Source organism: Adelges cooleyi, unplaced genomic scaffold (genome assembly GCF_023614345.1).
Source record: "Adelges cooleyi isolate 19-005CV unplaced genomic scaffold, UGA_ACOO_1.1 ACOO_flye_CR_arks_rails_tigmint_CR_PRNA_651, whole genome shotgun sequence".
Lineage (NCBI taxonomy): Eukaryota > Metazoa > Arthropoda > Insecta > Hemiptera > Adelgidae > Adelges > Adelges cooleyi.
The window spans coordinates 13,835,224-13,856,413 of record NW_026096352.1 but is presented as its reverse complement, the minus strand read 5'-3'; the positions used below and the strand labels follow the sequence as shown (position 1 = coordinate 13,856,413).

The following is a 21,190-nucleotide window of genomic DNA, read 5'->3' as shown; positions in this document are numbered from 1 at the left end:
TGTTATCGATAGTACTATGTTTGAAGAACAATCCACATAAATTTGGAACATTTTCGAATATTTTTAAAAAAGTTATAGAGAATCGTAATTTTAAGTTGCAAAATTTGTAAATTGTTTAGGTGTTTTTCTAAATTTTGATGGGGAAGGGGTGACTTATTTAATTGTTGGCCACTTTAAAGTACCTAACAGGTATGATTTCTGATCTATAAAATTGCTACACGAAAAAATCAGTTTAGCGGTTTACAAGATATCGTGGGTCCAGACACAAAAATTAAAAAAATTAAAAAAAAACACATCATTGTAAAAACAATACCTTCTCAACTCCGCATCGAAGCTAAAAATAAAAACACATTGTAAAAACAATACCTTCTCAGCTACGCATCTAAGCTAAAAGTAATCACTATTCATGTTAGTTTTAATTACTAGATCTAAACAATGAGCCAAACTATTCAGAAATTACACAATATTGGTAATTTAAATTCCCACGTGTACATACATATATCATCGTATGTGATAATATATTAAATTATAGTTCACACAAAAAAATGTACATTCTAATAGAAAACATTTTATATTTAAATCATCGACATATATTATTTGATTTATTAATATTTATTTTATTGTAATAACATATAGAATCAAATTAATAAAATTTTCATCGGTTATTTTCCTAGATTCCATTAGAGTGATGCGCGCAGATAAAAAAAATATATACTACACTTCACCTTTCATCCAGCCCTAAATGTTATACCACAATAACTTAAAAACTAAAATTAAAATAAATATTCAAAAACCTCAGAAAATTTTTCACAATTAAAAATGTTGAAATAATTAATATGTTACCATTTACAAGTCTTGAGTTCATTAGGATTTAACACAAACGATGTTAGGTCATATTTTTACATGAAATAAAGTTAACAAACTAATAACTGGTTAAGGACTCCATATATAAATACATTGTATACAAACAAACAAATATCAATTTATGTTTGGCAAATATTTTAAACATTGATTAAGGATGTATAAGTAACATTAATATTTAGTATGGAATTTGTACATTAAATTTACTTATATAGTTATAGTTATATAAAATATTATAATAAAACATTCGATTGTATGTTTTCTATGGGTATGTCAATCATTAAAAAACAAATGGTTTTGCTTTTATTACTAACAGACTTGTGAAAACACTTCTGATATTAATTTATACGATATACTATAAATTAAAAGAAAATGTTACCAATAAGTCATTAGGTCAAATACTTTTTTCCCTACCTATCGTGAAAGCCCGTTTGGAAAAAAAAGGATTTTGAGAAAATTGCGTTTAAAGTTTGTCATGCGAAAATGTATAGATACTCCAAAGTAAGTGTAAGTATATAAAATAAATTGTTATCAGTGTCCAGGGCCTGATTTAACAACTACCGAGTAGGTAGGCAGGATTTCAGGAGTAATCATAATATAACTGTGGCGAACCCGAGGGAGGGGTAAGGCAAAGCGGATGGCTATCTGCTATACACACGGTCACGGTCCACGCGGTCAATAGCATTGTGCAACCAGTGTATCGACTCTCAGTGATGCAGCGCGGTCGTATTTCGTTGGGTAATAGAAGAAAAATTCAAAGTTTTTACTTTTTATTAACTTTTTATTAGAGTTAATAAAAAAAAAAACAATAGCCGGACGGTAACATTCAAAAATCCACGACGAAGTTCACGAAGATGTTAATCATATGGCGACTGACCGTGGTCATCATTTACAATAGATTTTTGGGTTTCCTGACGAGGCTCGTGGTAAGTCGAACATTGCGCCAATCCATCATTGCATGTACAGATATAATTCAACGGTGATACAACTAAAGCAATAATATACAAGTTAGCGATATTTTCATAGCTCAGAAGTACTTAATTGGCCCGAAAATTAAAAAAGTTCATCACTTCCTGTTCAAAACTTAGAAAAACAACGGCAAAATGTTTTCTTTTTTAGTTGTAATTTCGAGGTTGACTTCTGCCTTTTTTTAAATACCGATCTAAAGCCAGGTTTACACTAAGTAGTACTCGATCGAGTTACTATAGCAAGTTGCTAATTTTTTTATTGCTTGAAAGATGTGGAAATATCATTTAGTAGTAATTTCAGTGTCGCTTCTAGTAAACATTTTAGTCGAGCGATTAGAAATCATCTCTATTTTTTTACCAAGTTGGTATTTCCACTAGCACTTGCTTATCTACTAAACCATTGTAAACACCACTGCCGCTGATAATTTTAGTTAAAACAGCGCGATTATACGTTATCGCGTTATAATAAAATACTTTATCACTCATCACTATACAAATATTGTCTGTGTTTTTTTGTCGAGGCGTTACATAATATATTTGTATTGGAAGTTAATAATTAAATATAAAGCCATAAGCTTAATGAAGATACGACCCTTAAGTTTGTAGAAGAATATCGACAGCACGAATGTCTTTGGATTTTTCATTACAGCTTCCTATCTAGTTCCTCTTTTATAAAATTTAATAATTCCTCGCTAATCATCTAATCACTAAGCATCGTTTTGATATTAACGTCACTGTTTTTGCTTTATCCATATTTTTTAAGTATATTATATTGTATTAGTTATAATATTATATATTAACTGTGAACCCTAATAACCTAAAACACATTTAAAAAAACATTTTTTTTTACTTTCGCCCGACTAAATATACTACTAGAATGAAGAACTTATAATTTTACTATACCGTGTATAGACATTAACTAGATTCAATTTAGTACTTGATTTAGCAATTTGCTTTAGTAACTCGGCCGAATACTATCCTAGTGTAAACCCAGCTTAATACAAACTATTAGGCTTTGCGATGCTTTTAGTATTAGCATAGCTACTACGACGATTGAATTTATTGTAGTGGCAAACCGGTTAAACCTGACCTCACCTACCAAATACTTAAAATTCACTTTTAAGCACAACATTATTATCATTACCAATTAAAATGATCAAACTATTATACAGGGTGTTAATTTTATCGTGAATCTCTTAATATCTATTTAGTAAATATATTGGGATAATGAACTTAAAATTTTGTATATAGATTATTATATTAGTACTTTACAGGGTAATTCTTTTATCACGAACCAGTCAATATCTCACTGGGTTTAAAAATAATTTTTTTTTTCATTTTGGTTTTATACGATGTGATCTCAATGGTCCACATTTTTTTTTAACCCGTTACAACTTACTTTTTTTTTATAGCAACTTTTGAAATTTAAAGGGTAACGCATACATTTCATTAAGTTTTTAATTTGAGAATAATGTACTAAAAACTTTTACTGGTGAATAATCAGTTTTGAACAACTATTTCTTAAGGTTATAAAAGTTAAGATAAGAAGGTTAAGTGTGGTTGGGAAGTACGCGCAGATAAAAACAATAACACACTTCACCTTTTTTCATGCCCTGAACTTGAAATTTCAAAACCAGTTATCCAAAACTGGTTATCTACCAGAGAAAATGTTAAGTACATTATTCACATTTTTATTTTTTTTAATTAATAAAACGTATGCGTTACCATTTAAGTTACAAAAATTGCTATCTAAAAAACCAAGTTAGAAGGGAAGTAAAGACAAAAAAATTGTGGAAAATTGAGAGCTCATTGTATAAACAAACTATAGAAAAATAAAAAAACAATAATCTTATTAAACTCTATATTTATTAGATATTGAGTGGTTCACGATAAAATGATCACTCTGTAATAAATACGATTGCACAAGTATCCACACATCATACACCTAAAACTACTTTGTAAACATTATGTAATAGTAAAAACCGGGATAATATCCGTTCAATTGTTACTATGAAAATCGTACACAAACGAGGTAACATAGTGTAGGTATAGGTTTTCAAAATACAAGATCTATTCGACAAAATAAGTGATGACATAACCATAAGCAAAATTGTATGGTAAGATAACCTGTTGGGTTTGATAGATGCTAGAAATATCTTTACAGCTGTTTAAATATGTATCTATTTAATATTTTTTTTAACAAAATATTATGTTATTCAACTTGTTTTGTTAATTACATTTTTGCATTATTTTGCACAATAGTATTGGTTATTGCTTACGGTGAATCGGATACTAATATTATAATATAGATATATATTTGTGCCAGCTCTTAATAGTTTTAGTAGATCTATAATATTAAACACTTATATTTTTTTTTAGCCGAAAAGACAAATGAGCATTAATATCGAACAAGGAGCTCTACTAGGTCAATATTATAAGACCTGCTTGTCGAACAAACCATATGTCAGTTTTTTAGGGATACCCTATGCTAAGCCGCCCATCGATGAATTAAGATTTAAGGTAATTAACAGTATGTTGTTTGTAGTTTATATCGAGAAGAAACTTATTTACTAATAATTTTGTTTTGATTTTAATTAATTATTGTAGCCACCCGTCAAACACCCTGGATGGACCGGAGTTTACAAAGCTTTTTCAGAAAAAAGAGAATGTGTACAATACGATGAAATGATAGAGAAAAGAATTGTCGGAAGCGAAGATTGTTTATACTTGAACATATATGTGCCGCAAGTACGTAAAATAAAAAACCGCGTTATCAAATTAATGAATTTCAATAACATTATTTTTAATTTTTTTTCATAGGAGTTAAATGAAATGAAACCTGTAATGGTGTTTGTGCATGGAGGCGCATTTAACTACGGTTCAGGATCGTCAGACTTATATTCCCCAGACTATTTAATCGAAGAAAACGTAATCTTGGTCACGTTTAACTATCGCCTTAATGTTCTAGGTAAAATACTAAGAGAATTCAGGAACCTTATATTCACGTTACATAAATATTTAGTTAACATATATTTATATGTTTGATATTTTATTTGGGTAATTCATAATTATACAATTTTTTTTAACAAAAAAGGATTTCTAAATTTGGATATCGATGATTGTCCCGGAAACATAGGGTTAAAAGATCAATTGTTTGCATTTAAGTGGGTAAAAGAAAACATATCAGCATTTGGAGGCGATGCCAATAACATAACAGTTTTTGGCGAGAGCGCTGGATCAGCGTCGATCCATTACCATATACTCTCTGCATCATCGAAAGGTAAATGTTTTTTTATACTCTAAGGCTGCTAGATACTATCAAAATAGTTTTTTGGAATCGGGTGATTTAGGTGTGTTCCAAAGGGCTATTATGCAAAGTGGTTGTGTTCTTAATCCTTGGGCATTTACTTCGAAACACAAAAACGCTGCGCTTAAAATAGCGGCGGATTTGGGTTGTCCGTCAGACGACCCTCACAAAATAGTACAATATTTAAGAAAAGTTCCTGTAAACGACTTGGTAAAGGCTTCTATGTTCAAATCTACATTTCAAGTACGTATTTACGTGAAAATATTACTATAGCAAAATAACTGTGATTGAATTTACGATAATACTTCAAACACCGAGCGTTCAACTTCAATAAAATCTATTTAATAATTAATGGAAACAAACGACAGTAACAATATTTGTTTTATATTAAAATATAAATTGTACAGTAGGTCAAATATTTTTTTTATTGGCCGAAAATATAATTTTTTTTTTGACGTAGGGCCAAAGAGAAATTTTCATTTACCAATTTGTTCCATCCATTGAAAGCGATCAAGTAAGTGAAAAATTAATACCAGCTCATCCAGAAGAGCTGTTGAAAAAAGCCTCTTCAATTCCTTTAATATGTGGACTTAACGACAGAGAAGGAATGTTAATGTTTAAAGGCAAATAAAATCTTAATTTATTTTGCATGAAATACCGTAAATCTCCATTAATGAATAATGTGTTACTTGTATAATCGTTGCGTCATGAATTATTATTTTTATTTTTTTAGATTATAAGTCGAGACAAATAAAGAATTTTAGTAAAGTCGAAGAAACAAGTAAATTCCTCGAAGACGATGCCAAATGTGATGAATTTATAAATAAGATCCAATCGTTTTACTTTAATGGTCATGATTTAAAAACTGAGATTGATAAATTAGAAAGTATTTGCGCGGTAATAACATAATATTGTCAATAAATTTATAAAACAATTTAAACTTGTCATAAAAATTGTTTGGTTGTATTTCCAAAATTTGCTGTTGTTAAAAATATAAAACAGTTTTTTAAAAAGTTCATTTATAAAATTGTCAATGTGAACGCTAAAATCATAAGTCAAAAAAAAAATAAGGTTGAAACATTTTTTTATTTGTTTTTATTTTTTAATTTATATTTTGAATTTTAGTATAAATTCAGTCAGATTAACCTAAAATTGTATTGATCTACAAATTGTAGAAATCATTAAATGCTTGCGTTGCAATGTGAATTGAAAAAAATGAATTGAACTTTTAAAATAAAGTTCTTAAGTATGAGTAATTTATTTTTACGTTTTGTCTGTTAATTTTTTGTAATGATGATAATAATCTATTATTTAAAAAAAATTTTTCAGCTATTCACTGATGTATTTTTCGCCAAAGATTTCTACAAAGGATTCAACGACTTAATCGTAGAAGGCAATACACCCGTTTACAACTATGAATTTAAATTTGACGGAGAACTTAATATTAAAAAACTTATTTTTTGTACAAGACCGAAATTGCTTAACTTAAAAGGTACACATTATCAGTTTTATCATTTTTGACATAACTCAAACAACTTAATTTTTTGGTTAATTTTACATAAAAAAATCGTTTAAAAACTTTTTTAAGTGTTTTTAGACTATTGGTCGTTTTTTATATAGTTGGTTATGTTTTTAAATTACACTTTTTTTAATGTAAATAAATAGGTATTGCATCAAATCCTTCCTCGTTATGAAATAATTTGTGTTTCTTTTGAAAAATGATATTTCGCTCATTATTCAGAGTAAACGATCAATGTCGAATATTAATTAATACTATGTATCGACAGGAGCGTGTCACGCTGATGAATTGTATTATTTATTCTTTGGTAAATTTATTGCACTTATGCCTAAACCAAATTCTAAAGAACTAAGTGTGTGCAGAACAATGTGTAAATTATGGACTAACTTTGCAAAAACAGGGTTTGTTATAGGTGTTTTTTTTATTACACAAAAACTGTTAAAATAAAAACAATTTTATTTTTAGAAACCCGAATTCATCAGATCTTAATGTCAAATGGGACTGTACAAGTTTGGAAAAACCTAAGTATCTTTCAATTGACGGTGACGATACTCATATGGTCGAAGGCCAAGTGAACGAAGCCAGAGTAAAATTTTGGAAACACTTAGATGAATTATTAAAATTAAATCAAAAGCTGTGATGTTCTGTTGTAAATATTATTAGTATTCATTATATAATACTTTTACGTGGTTATGTTTATAATTTTGAATTTATTTGTAAAAATACTATTCTTGTAATATCTTTATATATATATATATATATGTATACAGGGTGTAATACAAAGCTCTACTGAACTTCAAATGAGACAGTCAGAAGCTCTATGAGTACAATAAATGGTATGGTAATTTTTTTTTTTATTTAAACATTATTTTTAATAGAACTTGTATCTCATTAAAACATTGTCTTATGAAACAAATAATTTTAGATTCGAAATTGGGAGAAAAAATCTTGTTGAATTGATTTGTAACATGATTTTTTGGCCGGCGTGTGACTAAAACCAACATATGGTATGTGACACATCATTGAATATAAAATAATTCTACAAACACCACTGAATTTAGAATAAAATTATTACCGCCCAAATCTTATGGAGTTCAGTAATACGTTTTTAGTTCTTTAGTTTTCAACTTCTTGATCGATTCAGTATCGAATTTTTTTTTGTTTCTCGGATTCGTGAATCCGATAAAAACATGGTAATGACATAAATGTGCTTTATATTGTTCTGCTAGAATTAGGGAGAATACTATAGGGTTGATCTCTGTCTAAAATTAATTGACACCGTTATGTCGTATTTAACAATAAAATGAAAATATTTTTAGAAACATGTTGATCAGTTTCCACGTTTCATGGATGTTACAATCAATAAAGCAAAATGTACTACAAAAAAAAACAACATTTTTTTCATTGGGTAACCAGACAATTTAATTCGGCATTAAATATAAGAACATACGAAAACGAGTGTTTTTTGAACTGCTGTACTTAAAAACATCTTGTTTGATTAAAAGGCACAATGCGAAAACACTGACATAAAGTCAGTAACCGATAAACGGTGATAAAAATAGTAACGACAAATTATATCGTGACACTGTTGAATAATACGATTTACATAGGCATATATTGATAGTAAAGAAACGTATTCCGCTTAGCAAAATTTGTTTTGTACCATTCAGTGTACATACAAGGTGATTCATCTGATGTACGACGCTATGTTCTTGGAAAATATGAATATTTTTAGAGAAACATGTTGCTATATCGGTTGATAGGTCAATAGACGTAACCATCAAAACTTAAATTATACAGGAGACACTAAAATAGCATGTGCATATTGATTTTATGGAATAAAAAGTTGAATTTGTTTTTAATCGTTTTAAAAATAGTTTAAGTATAATTTAATATACTGCTCGCAAAAGTAAATAGAAGGCTTAACCACTTTATGTTACTCTAAAGTGAAGTTACTCGTACACTGTAGGGTTACGCTGTGTCTTAAACTAACTGACCATGTACAAATTAGTTTGCCTTAAAATTATTGATATTATGTAGTGGCTTACATCATTTGGTATTTAGTAAACTGATTTTGTCAGTGGGTTACATAAAAAAAAAAAAAAAATTTAATGACAAATTTTGAACAGAAAAAATAATGTGAGGGTTAACACAGTTGACCAAAATGTGTATTTCTATCTATATAATCGATTGCAATCATATCCTCAAAATCGAAAAACGTGAGGGTTACATCTATTGACCTATCAGCCATCGATATTTTTAATACTAACATTTTTTTTATCTTCATCCCTACGTAAAAGAAGTATGGACTTCGGTTTTTTAAATGGAATGAACACGTGTTTTTAATTCCATAAATATATAGACAAACAATTTTATACGATTTATGTGTTTGAATTTTTATAAATTGTTGTGTTCGTTTGCAATGGCTTTCTTATGATTTGAGTTAAACATCAGTATTTGTTTGTTTTTTACAACAGTAGCATCATCATCAAATAATAATATTGACCTCTATCGATAACACTGTCATCTGTGATGGGCGCATACTTTTTGCATCCGGGAAACTACGAATTACATCCGATCCTTTTCTTAACTTATCTACAGTATTTGTCTTTCAGGCTCAGGTATATACAACATTGCAGCATTTTTCTTGTTTGGTTTCCCTTGCCAGACATTCAATTGTATCTTGTTTTCCTATTTATTAGCTTTTCGCAAAAGCTTCTACGGGTTGGTGTCTGTGTGATACCCTCAAAAACCTTCATAAGGTCTAATTTTGTGTTATCAGGTTACAATGAATACGTAATATGGGCCCTTAAGGTAGTGATGGATTTTTTTTTCATTCCATAAGCGACAACAACGTTGTCAAGTATAAAAAAAAATTATATTCTCTTACCATACTAGGTTTCAATAAAAAAAATAAGAAAAATACAAGGTAAACAATAGTGTTACGTATGTCAAACCATTCCAACTAGCGACAAAGCGGTTATTTGTATTTATTCGTCTTTAAACTTCACAAGTGTTCTGGTTTTTTTTTTTGTGTGAAAAATATATATTATATTGTTACTATCGAAATAAACCAGTTGACAAGTTAAATCCTTGAAACTTAAAATGAAGAAAATTAGTGTGGTTTTATCGTTCGTAATATCTATGCAAATTGGCTTGTTGAAGACTACCTCATTCAAATCTAAATCAGACGAAGTAATTACGAGAAAAATAATATTATAACATATATTAAATTTTAAGTAATCAACATACAAATGCTTTTTTTTTGTCATTAATGTCGAATTTAAATAACACATAAAGCGTTTATTCGAAACGGGGCATCGACCATTATTTTTATTGCATTATTTTACATTTTAAAGGTAAATCAATTTTTGTTGTTGTGTTTTTAAATTTAACTGCTGAAAATACCTTTACAAATGATATTTTCAGATGGAACATTAAAATCATATGTAACTTGTGAAAACTTCACTTTTTTTAGATAAATTTATTATTTATTTTTAATACAATTTTTTTCACCCCGTCAATCGATGTCCTACGCAATAAAAGGTTTTTTTTCTTTATAAATTCAATATTTATGCACCCAGATTTAAATTTGAATCTTACAACTTTTTTTTTTAGTTAAATGTAGATATTATGACATTTTTTTATAATTGAGTAATACATAGGAAAGTACTCCTTGTTTTAACAAAAATAATAATTATCAATACCCTGTTATATTGAATAAATCATTGTTAATATAAGTGAAGTTTTAAAACAATAAAACCCCTTGTTTGCCTCTTTAATATTACAACTGTGCGATAATATGTACAGGGTGATTCATTAAAGATAAGAAAATCATTTTTTCTTTGTATAATTATTGCAGTTTCATAGGTTTTTTTTTTTAATAATTGGCTTTTATTAGTTTACAATATTATAAAATTATAAAATAATCACCGTTTAAAATATAAAACAGGAGATGAAGTGAGGTTGAGTAATGCGTGCAGATAAAAATAATTCTAAGCTCCACCTTTTCTCCCATCTCAATTTTTTTAAGTAAAACGGTTAAACAGTGCTTAGAGATAATATTGCACTCCTCCTAGTAAAAACAAGTTTAAATCTCAGTAATTCCAAAAATATTTGTCCAAAACTGGTTATTGATCAGTGATTATATTTCAAGGATGATTCCTAATTCAATAAGTATTTTAAATATATGGGTTACCAGTTAAATTTTCAAAATTTATCAAAAATAAGTCTAGTATTAACAGACTGTTAATACAAGACTAGTATAAATAATATATAATGAATATAAATAACAGTCTACTGAATCACAAAAAAATTGGGAAGAGGACTAAGTGTAAAGCTACACTACCATTTTTTTCGGCGACCAATAAAATCCGCAGCACGATACGGCGGTTTGTTTGTATCTTAATAATACATGTTGCGGTTGTTTACTGATCGGTGCGGATTTTATTGGTTTTATATGGCTCTACACTAAGGAACTATTATTAGGTATATTAGTAATTCTCGATCGCTGATAGCTATCTATAAATACATTAGTTGTTTAAATTTCAAACAGCATAATACATTATTTTTTTATATTATATTATAATATATAATACTGTTATTAAAATAGTTTCAATTTTAAAAGTTTTAATAATTCACAAGTGAAAATTTTGGCGCCCCCAAAATACTGGCGCTCGGGGCAGTTGTAGCCAGTGCCCCCCCCCCTAAATGCGGCCCTGTTAACAGCACAGCATATTTTATTGGCTAAAATGTACTTTTAAATCATCAAGTTTAATGATTAATTTGTGAGAACATAAAAATAAAACTTTAAAAGTATAAATATATGATAGATAAAGTTATACCGAAAATAAACTAAAAGAAAAATTGTATATCTTAAATATTTCCCTAGAAAACGAGTGTCTGAATCACTTATAAGTTATATATATTTAACACTACTACACGATACACAATGTGTTTTAATTATTTTCAAAGCCACCACTTGTATTTGAGATGCTCAATATTAGGCCACGCCTACATAACATTTTCTTCATGCCTTATTCTCTGGGTTTTTTTATCTCTCCCTTCAAAAATTAAATCGTATTACACTGTCTTTCACTCGCAAACCTTCAATACTTGGTTTATCAAAAGTAGTACTCTATAATTAGAGTTTATTATATTCTTCTATGAAATGTACTTCTATCTGTAGCACATAATTCATGTACCACAATATGAGTTGAATTAAATTTAATTGTGAATATTGAAATGAATACAAATTAAATAGTTCATCTTATATGTTTAACTAATTTTACGGTGTTTTTATTGTAAGTAAAAATATTATTTTACTTATATATATTGTTATAATTTTATTACAATACTTATAATTATATTTATCGAGCATTATTTTTCCCCCAGGAAAAAGAAGCCGAAGACTACAGTTTATTAGACACTCACAGTTTGGAATTTGTTAAAGTAATCAATGAGTTCAAGACCTACAGTCAGAATCCAATTACGTTTAACGACGACGAGCGTCTTATGCTGACGTCTTCGACGACTTACAGTAAGTTCAATGTCGAGGGCAAAGAAAAAGTGCTGAAAAAATTCAACAATAAAGTACAAGAGATCAAATGTACAAACGCCGTGATCGCACAAACCATCTTGCAACATTCGAAGGCCATCATAAACGTGTCGTTCAACAGCGAGAGTGAACGCGTCACCAAGATAAAACTAGTATTTTACAAACTCAAAATCTACTTGGCCAGAATGTTGTCGGTACTGTTCATTGCCAAAACCGTGTCGCCAAATTGGTTGTGGCTGTTGTACTTTAGAGTTTACGGTGTCGTAGATGCGGAAACCGAGAAGTTCACAGTACCGGATGCCAATTATCTCGTCGGCAACAATGAACTGAATGCCGACATTGCAAAATGCATACACAAGTGCGAAAACATTTACCTGGACGAATACTACGTTGATGTCAACAGTTTGGTCGTGCCCATCCGTTCGATGGACGATATTGACGTTCTGATGGATAGAATGTTCAAACCACACGACCACACGGCTTTCAAGTACGCCTATAGACACCAGCAAGATTTTACCATTTCGAATTTGTACTTGCAAGAACTTTGGGATAACCACGCGTTGTTGTTCGAAGAAATCCCCGGTGTGCTGATCGACTGGGCTGCGACGGTAAGTGATTTGGACGCGGCCAACATTTTAATGAGGAACCACGTTGCAAACCGGATGTGGGTAAAGCAACCGTTCCGAGTCAAGATCTATCTGGAGCTTATAGTGAACATCGTGATAGTCAGGTTGTACTTGTATTCGTGGACACACTTGGCGGCCTATCGGAAAGCCAGTGCGACCTGTTCAAAAGAACATTCGGTAAAGATTAATCAAGATTTTCATTTGCTTTTCAAGTCAGCCGCCGAAGCGATTCGCTACAAAGACGAATTTATGGACGAGCTCATAGAATTCCTTAACTTTTATTATCGAGATGAAATCGACACAAACCAATTAACCACCATGTCAATGCGCATTAAGAAGAAGGCCGATTTGATCTTGAACGATTTTAATATAAATCAATGGTCGCTTACAGACGATAAACCCGGCTTGAAACTTTTGGAAAACAATTCGGCAGCATTACAGAAATATTTAGAAAACATTAAAAAAACATTGCGTCACACCAATATCGAACTCATTTTATATTTTCTTAACGGAGAACGATATAACGAATAAATGTTAGTCGAATAGATTTTATTTGTTAAAAAGACGCTACATGTCATTTTTTTTTAGATGAAATGTATTTATAGATAAAAATATTAAGATTTGTTTGCTCACAATTTGTTAAAAAATTAAAATTATGATAGCCTTATAAAAAAAAATTTACCAAAAAACTCTTCATTGCTACACTAATAAAGTACACTACATTTTTATTATTAAATAGGATTTCATTTTGAAAAAAAAAAATTTGCAATGACATTTAAGAAACGACATATTTATTTATTTGAAGATAATCATTGTTTTTAATGTTTGCCATAACGTCTTAGTATAATAATATTACGTTTAATAATATAATATAATAATATTATGTTTCAGTCTTTATTAAATATTATTGATAAATGTATCATTGTTTTAATGTGTATTTAATTATGTTAAATTAAGTAAACATTTTGTGCTGTCTTTTACTAGTTAAATAATTTGAATGTATAGTTTTTTTTTTTATTCTTTATTATTGACTCTGGAAAGACATAATTCTCTGCACAATCCTTAACCCATCTTTGGATCTCCTTAATTTAATCTCAAGTGGTATCAATACAAATCCAAATTGAATTACAGCAGAGACATGTTAAGATTTTTTTTAGAGTATCGTTTGATTATTTGATTTACTTACAAGTGAAATCTAACAATGCCGGCGACAATTCCGAAATAGGTCTATTTATTTTTCTCTCTAAGTAAAAAAAAAAAACAAAAGGTATGTAATAATTATTTACTAAACCATGAATAGCTGTCAAAAATGCTTGGTGCAATGATGCAATTTTCCATCAATATACAATACGTTTATATTTGATACAATATTAAGTATGTATAGGTCGAACTATACCGCTTGATTTATCTTATTGCTTTTAATAAAATTGTCATTTTCGTATTTGATTTTAATGGTACCTATCTCACATATGACGATCATTTTCTTTTAGTTTGGAGTGTAATAATTGTGTTGGTTTTTTGCACAATGTCATTTGTAGTAGTGGTTTTTCTTCTTAAATTGTGATTCGTTTTTTGCATACTGACAGCTTGTTTATTCAGAATCCTAACGTACTTTTTTCAAGAAGTATTTTACACGCTTTTGTTGTAGATTTCCATCATTCGATGTCGTTAGCCAATTCTTGTTGATAACACCATTTATATCCATTTATTATTTATATTACTTTTTCCTTTAAACTCAGCATGGGACAAACTTCATGCTCTATTTATTAAAATTAACGGGTTTTTCAAAACGTTGCACTTGTAAAAATGACAAGCACTCAATATAGCGCAGCTTGACTATACGTTCACCATCAGTTTATTTATGTATTTTCTTAAAGCATATTTGTTTTAAAATGTAAAAACTGCATTTTATTGTATTATATTTTATTTTATTGTAATAAAATTGTATTTTATTTAAAAACAAACATTGGTTTTGGTCACATGCCGGCCACGCAGTGGCCACTCGGTGGACGCAAGTGTGGCCAGATACTAAAAAATAATGTTACATATCAATTCAACAAGATTTTTTCTCCCGATTTCAAATCTGAAATTATTTTTTTTTGTAAGATAATTTTTTAATTAGACACGAGTTCTATTTTAAATAATTTTAAAATTAAAAAAAAAAATGAATACCATTTATTGTACCTATAGAGCATCCTGAATATTTCATTTGAAGCTCGATGGAACTTTACTTTACACCCTGTATATATACAATAGACAAGCATTTTGCTTTTTTTAAATGCATGCATAAACTTTCTAAGTCCCCCATTTTGCTTAATTAGAAAACAAAGCTTCGATTAAGCACAAGAAAAGGTGTTGAACTAATATTTTTTTTTATTGCGAAATTAATATTTTAACTTAAATACTTTCACTAAAAATCTTTATTGTACATAAATAAAAATAAAAAATAGTTAGTAGTTTTTAATGGAACTGTAAAAGGCTCTTTTTTTAAGTATAAAATGTGAATGAGGCAAATGTAAAATAAGAGACTACTATTGTTTGTTTATTAAACAATCATGAATATTTATTACTGAACAGAATAATAAACACTGGGTCGTGATGTAAATAGTATTATAGTTACCCCATTTTTCGGCCATAGGCGTGAATTGAGGGGGGCTTGGGTGTACTCATTACTCCTATAATTATTATTGTTTATTTGGCCTAGGTTATAATTATTAACTGAATGTTTGTTATTTACTCTATTGCTCAAGGAGACGAAAGATGATGTTTTTTAAGTAAATATAGTACTTGTTTTAGTGTTTAATTGTTTTGTATTCAAGACATTAAAGTCTTTAAACAGTTTTGAAGTCGGATGTCTGAAATATTTTTTACAAGCTACCCTGATAGTTGTGCTTTGAAAGGTTTGAAGTTGTGTAAATTCATTATCGTAGGCCCCACCCTTACTTATTTTACTATAATATATAACTATTAGATATTCATCAAGTGTTAAACATAACATTCTAACATCCTTAATTGATAGAAACTCACGTAGTTGCTTTATCACACAGATAATTTTTCTTAACTTATCTAAAACAGTTTAGATCTAATACTCTCATTTCATGCCGGTACACATTTCAATACCAATATAATGTATTCAAAGTTCCCAACAACATTGACTAATTTACAATGGCATTAAGTATCTTACATTATTTTTTTTTCTAAGAGAGAGATTTACCTTTTTATGGTGTTATATATTTTCATCGACTATGTATATTGACACGATTATGTAGAAGGCAAGCTAAACATGTTTAAAACAATCGGATGTGATGCACGCAGCCTAATTTGAAATTTTATTATAATAAATTAATATAATTTCTTACAAAAATAAATTACTGTAAAAACACAATTTCGATCAATCAGTAAATTTATTAATAATTCTGTATTGTTACGTTTCTTTTTATATTGAATTAAATATAAGTTTCAAATCTTCCCTGGAATTTTAAATTATCTTACTAAATTTGAATTTAATGTTGTAAAGTTGTATTTTAATAACAATATTTATTCTAGAAATTGCTGTAACCACAGTACGTGGTCTGATGGTAGATTTGAAAGCATCAGGTGTTTACCTTAATGTATTGTTAAGTTTATGGAAGAAATTACTCGCAATACAGGGATACCAATAAACTAAAAATATACTCAAGATATTCAAATAAATAAATTGAATAAGATGCGAATAAATAAATAAAACTAAAAATATCATACTACAAAATCATGTTTTTTTTTTAAAAAAATGTATTATTTATTACTTACTTTAAACTTTCAATACTGTTTTAAACCATCGACCCGCAAGTTGCAGGACCAGCTTCACAAACTATTATTGATTGAATTTCAGGTTTTTTTTCGCTTTCACTGTTTATTATGAAAACCTACACAATATACAATAATTTAAAACATAAATAGTATACATTACAAATATTATATTCAGACATTAAATCTATTTATTGTAAAATACATTTTTAATTTAATCAATACACAATGCGTTCATAAAAAAATTACTTATTTTTACCATGTACTAATATGGTTACAGGCTTACTTAAAAATCCATAATCAAATTTACTCGATCACTAATTATCTTATTAGATAAACTCCCGCTGTATGAAAATATCAGTTTCTTGCGTTTTTGTACGCTCGAGTAATTTGCTAAAATATAATTCTAATAGTGTTTTGTTCTATTCTCTTTGGTAAATTAAAAATAGTCATATAAATTGTAGTTCAACATCTGTGGCCAAATTTTGGTTCAGCGAAATATAAATTATTACTTTGGTTCTTGTTCCGAAATAATTGTGCTCTACGGTGTAATAATCATTTAGTAATAAATAAGGCTCCCCAGTCGATAGTATAACACTGTCAGGGTTATTATATTATTTTGTTTAAGTGATAAAGCAGTGTCGTTGGTTTTGTGCTATTCAAATCATCGTTGGCTTGACCCGCATACGATCGATCAATGGCCGAATGTATTTTATTAAATAATAATTGCTATACTATCCTAACAGGTGTTAGTGGTAGCTGTGGGTACAATTAGGTATCGTGTATACCTTATACCTCTATCGATATTGTGAAATATTTATGGTGACATTATTTAATAGTATAGATATTATAATGACATTCCAGCACATAGAAAAGGTTTAATATATTAATGTAACTACTATTAATGGTGTATATAATATTGTGGATATGAGTTCTCGCTCTGCAGATCCCAATATCTATCGCATAAGACCTTTTTCTTTTATTGTTTTTTCTTGAAGTAATAAGACACAGGAGATAATGAAATACATGACTTACGGAGCATAAAGTGGTTTTTTTATATGTTACCAAAGTTTTATAACTTTACTGCAACCGAAATAGAGTAATTTGAGAAAAATCTAGTTTAACACATAAAATAACAGACATGCGGCGCCTTAGATAGCTAAAATGTCAAATAAAAAAGAACAACTTATTCTGTACCTTAGTCTAATGGGGCAATGTAAATTTTTAGTATAAACAAATTAATACGAATATTGAAATATCCTTTAAATGATTTTAAAAAAATGCACTCTTATAGCAAAAATTAAAATATAATTTATTAAGAAATTTTGTAAAAACAAATTAAATAGAGCTTAATGAAAAAAAAAAGTAATGCCAATTTTATAATTACTTCAAAGAGTGAGCTTAGTCCTTTTAAATCTATGGTACCGAATTAATCGAAATTTTACTAATTTACAGGGGAAAAGTTTTCTTCTATGTTACCTGTAAAATAACATTGTGAATTACAGATGCAACTATTATATCTATATTATATTTATACATGAATAACAGCTCAAACCTGGGTATTATTTATAACATTTTTTTACAAAAATAAAAATTCAATTAGGTGATAATAAACAAATTCAACAGTGTAAAAACATATTTTGTTGTAAAAGTCTTTTTTTATTTAAATTATAATTGAAATAAGAGTTAAAATTAATAAATCATATTTTAAATAAAACAATTTTTTGTATTCTTTAGTATGGAAAAAGTAAGACTTAAACTTTAAAACTAAAATCCACACAGCAATGTTTTTATTTTTAAAGTATGTTTTGTTAAGGAAAACGTTTTCCAATACTTATCCATTACCGGTAAACATATTATATAATACTATAAAGAATTACTTTCAGCGCTTAGAGCTTACACAATATTGTTGGAGTACAGAGACCAACAAAAAAATCATAACAACAATGAAACACCCTTACGGCTTTACCCCTCCTTAAACTTTTTGCTTAAAAAGTAATTTTTTACATATAGAAAAATAATTATAAGCCTTTAAAAACATTAACTGTCGCTAAATCGTGCCATAAAAAAATATTACATTAGGTCTTCGATTCGACAAGGCGATGACGAATTTATTAGGGCATTGTGGTTGAATATTATACATTTTATTTTATGAGTACAGTGTGTGTGAGTTGTAGAGTTAATTTATGAGCCGTCTATAAGTACTATAGGTACAATACAAATGTATAATATATATATATATATACATGATACACGTATAATTTGCATTTTCTATTATTTTTACTTTTACCTTTTGTTTACGCCACGAAATTAGTTTTGGAATTTGATATTGTTTTCATTTCGGTCCGGCACGTCCGCTGGGAAATATGCTTCCTAAAAGTTTTCCTAAGCTCGCCACCAACTAAAATACAAATTGAATGTGCGCTCATCCTCGCCTCGGTGCGTTTATCGAACCGTCAACGACCAATCCGCAGTGGGTTTATATATAAACATGTACATTGTACATAGTATATATATATATAACATATTATACTCTATACATTGTACAGGTCATGGGTGGAAAATAAAATATCGACTCTCATAATATGGATTTAAGTTCACCTAACGTAAAGCGTTAGTTTTTAGTGAAAATAAAGAATCACAAAACTAAATATTGTTGGTTCCTTTCGTGTTCCCAATGCTATTTCCTAAGCTATTGGATTGTATGTAAAATTAAGTATGGGAATTCGCTAAACGTATACACCAACAAACTCTTTGTTTATGTACAAAAAATAGGACGCTTTCCCGGCGAAAATTGAACACGTGATTTTGTTAAAAAAAAAACTAAACGAAGAACCTTGTGACACATACATACTACTATTCTAGTTTGTAACAATTCTATTGAATTACAATATCGTAATTAGATCTTTAAGATAATAAGAATATTAAATATCATTGAAAATCGAGATGAAAACGTCAACATTTTCATTATAAACTAGGGATTTGAGGGTGGGATGTGGAAGAAAGATGTTTCCAAGAATATCAGTTTCTATTCTTTAATGTTTGTAATATTTTATTAGTTTGTAAATGTTTATCAAAGGCACATTAACTGAAAAATGTTCCATACAAATTAATTCGACTATTTTTAAAAAGAAAATTACTGTGTGCCCTAGTTTTTAACACATATGTAATTTTTTGGGTTGTTTTTCTGGATTTTGAAGGGAAGGGGTTATTATTTTTAAATTTTTGGGTCAATAAAATACCTTTTAGGTGTGATTTCTAAATGATGTAATAAGTTATTTAGTAAATTGCATTTTTTTTAAAATGGCTTTGTACTAATAATATAAGTTTTTTTTTACTAATAAGGTCTTGACTACAAAGGTTAGTTGGAAATGGGGGGTTAAAAGTTAGATTTTGGATATAAACTTAAAGGGTGTTTTATAGAATACAGTAGGTGCAGTTAATAGGTATTAGGTTTTATATACTGTATTTAAGTCAAAACCAAACAGGAACTGAAGTAATGTGTAAAATTTTAGAAAATAATACATTTAGATTATTGCTTCATTAACCCAAGAAATATTTAGTAGTTGTACATTTTTAATTTTTCGTTATTGATATTATTGCAAAAATCATTAAACAAAAACTATAAATATTACAATTTTTACATAGTATAACTAGATACTAATTAACTGAAAATACTTGAAAAATTGTGCCTTGATCGATATTTGTTAAAAGTACTTATTTTGTACAAAAATGAAGCCTGTAAGGGTTATAATAGTTAAAGAAAATATTTAAATGTCAAAGTAGATCCTTCTTTATTTTTTTAATATATAATATGTTTACATATGTCAGATTAATATCGATTTTTAGTAAAAAATTACCTACCTGTACAACGTGCCTTAGTAAATGCTCGCTGTTAGATGATAATATGTACTAATTGCAAGTGTAAAAACAAAAAGTTCATCAAAATTCAGATGAAAAATGTTAATATTAGTCAGAAATGTTGTAAATTACACACTACTTGACGAAATAATGTGTTTTATAACAAAGAAATTCGGTTTTTTTATATTACAACACACGTTTTATCTTAATAATCCGTCTTAATGTTTTCTATAAGTCTTAAATTATGAATTTGTTTTCTATATACAATTATAAAACTAATTCCGGAATACTGACAATTGTACTACATTTATAATTATTGCTTGAAATTAATAAATGTATTAAATAAATGGCCCTAAAATAAAATAATAATCAAAATCGTTTGAAAAACTATGGAGAATTCAAACTATTAACTAGGTCGAATTAACAGATGTTGTTTTTGTTTTTGGATACGTTTCTTTAGTGCACTGGCGTATAACAGGTAACTGTTTGAACAAGCATACAAAACTTTGCATTAAAATATGGTTTCTTCTTATTTCGATAACTAACACAATTTAAAACGTGTTTTCATTAGGTTTCCGAGTAAATATACAACTATTTAGAAAAGTAATAACAACGATAAAACCGTATAATATTTTTAATAGGTTTTAAATGAATATAAAAAGTTAAACAGTAAAATTATTCAAATTATTAGTAATATTTTTTTAA

At 28.4% G+C, this 21,190-nt stretch overlaps 2 protein-coding genes across 2 annotated transcripts; both read left to right on the top strand.

Moving 5' to 3' along the window:
* The first annotated feature begins 1,560 nt into the window (after positions 1-1,560).
* Positions 1,561-7,344, top strand: LOC126844165 (juvenile hormone esterase-like). Its single transcript, XM_050582073.1, has 11 exons — positions 1,561-1,787; positions 4,209-4,349; positions 4,437-4,577; positions 4,650-4,797; positions 4,924-5,109; positions 5,180-5,379; positions 5,597-5,759; positions 5,870-6,033; positions 6,466-6,628; positions 6,924-7,056; positions 7,121-7,344. Exons 1-11 carry the CDS (start codon positions 1,716-1,718, stop codon positions 7,293-7,295), a joined length of 1,686 nt encoding a protein of 561 aa, XP_050438030.1. The 5' UTR covers positions 1,561-1,715; the 3' UTR covers positions 7,296-7,344.
* Positions 7,345-9,639: 2,295 nt separating this feature from the next.
* On the top strand, positions 9,640-13,479 carry LOC126844520 (uncharacterized). Its single transcript, XM_050582777.1, has 2 exons — positions 9,640-9,850; positions 12,050-13,479. Exons 1-2 carry the CDS (start codon positions 9,761-9,763, stop codon positions 13,367-13,369), a joined length of 1,410 nt encoding a protein of 469 aa, XP_050438734.1. The 5' UTR covers positions 9,640-9,760; the 3' UTR covers positions 13,370-13,479.
* The last annotated feature ends 7,711 nt before the right edge of the window (positions 13,480-21,190 follow it).

Excerpts from the sequence above, each read along its gene's own strand:
- LOC126844520 (XM_050582777.1), top strand. The coding sequence starts at position 9,761 with ATGAAGAAAATTAGTGTGGTTTTATCGTTCGTAATATCTATGCAAATT. Across the intron at positions 9,851-12,049 it reads TCAAATCTAAATCAGACGAA|GAAAAAGAAGCCGAAGACTA; the intron begins GTAATTACGAGA and ends TTTTTCCCCCAG.
- LOC126844165 (XM_050582073.1), top strand. The coding sequence starts at position 1,716 with ATGTTAATCATATGGCGACTGACCGTGGTCATCATTTACAATAGATTT. Across the intron at positions 5,380-5,596 it reads TGTTCAAATCTACATTTCAA|GGCCAAAGAGAAATTTTCAT; the intron begins GTACGTATTTAC and ends TTTTTGACGTAG. Across the intron at positions 6,629-6,923 it reads GAAATTGCTTAACTTAAAAG|GAGCGTGTCACGCTGATGAA; the intron begins GTACACATTATC and ends ATGTATCGACAG.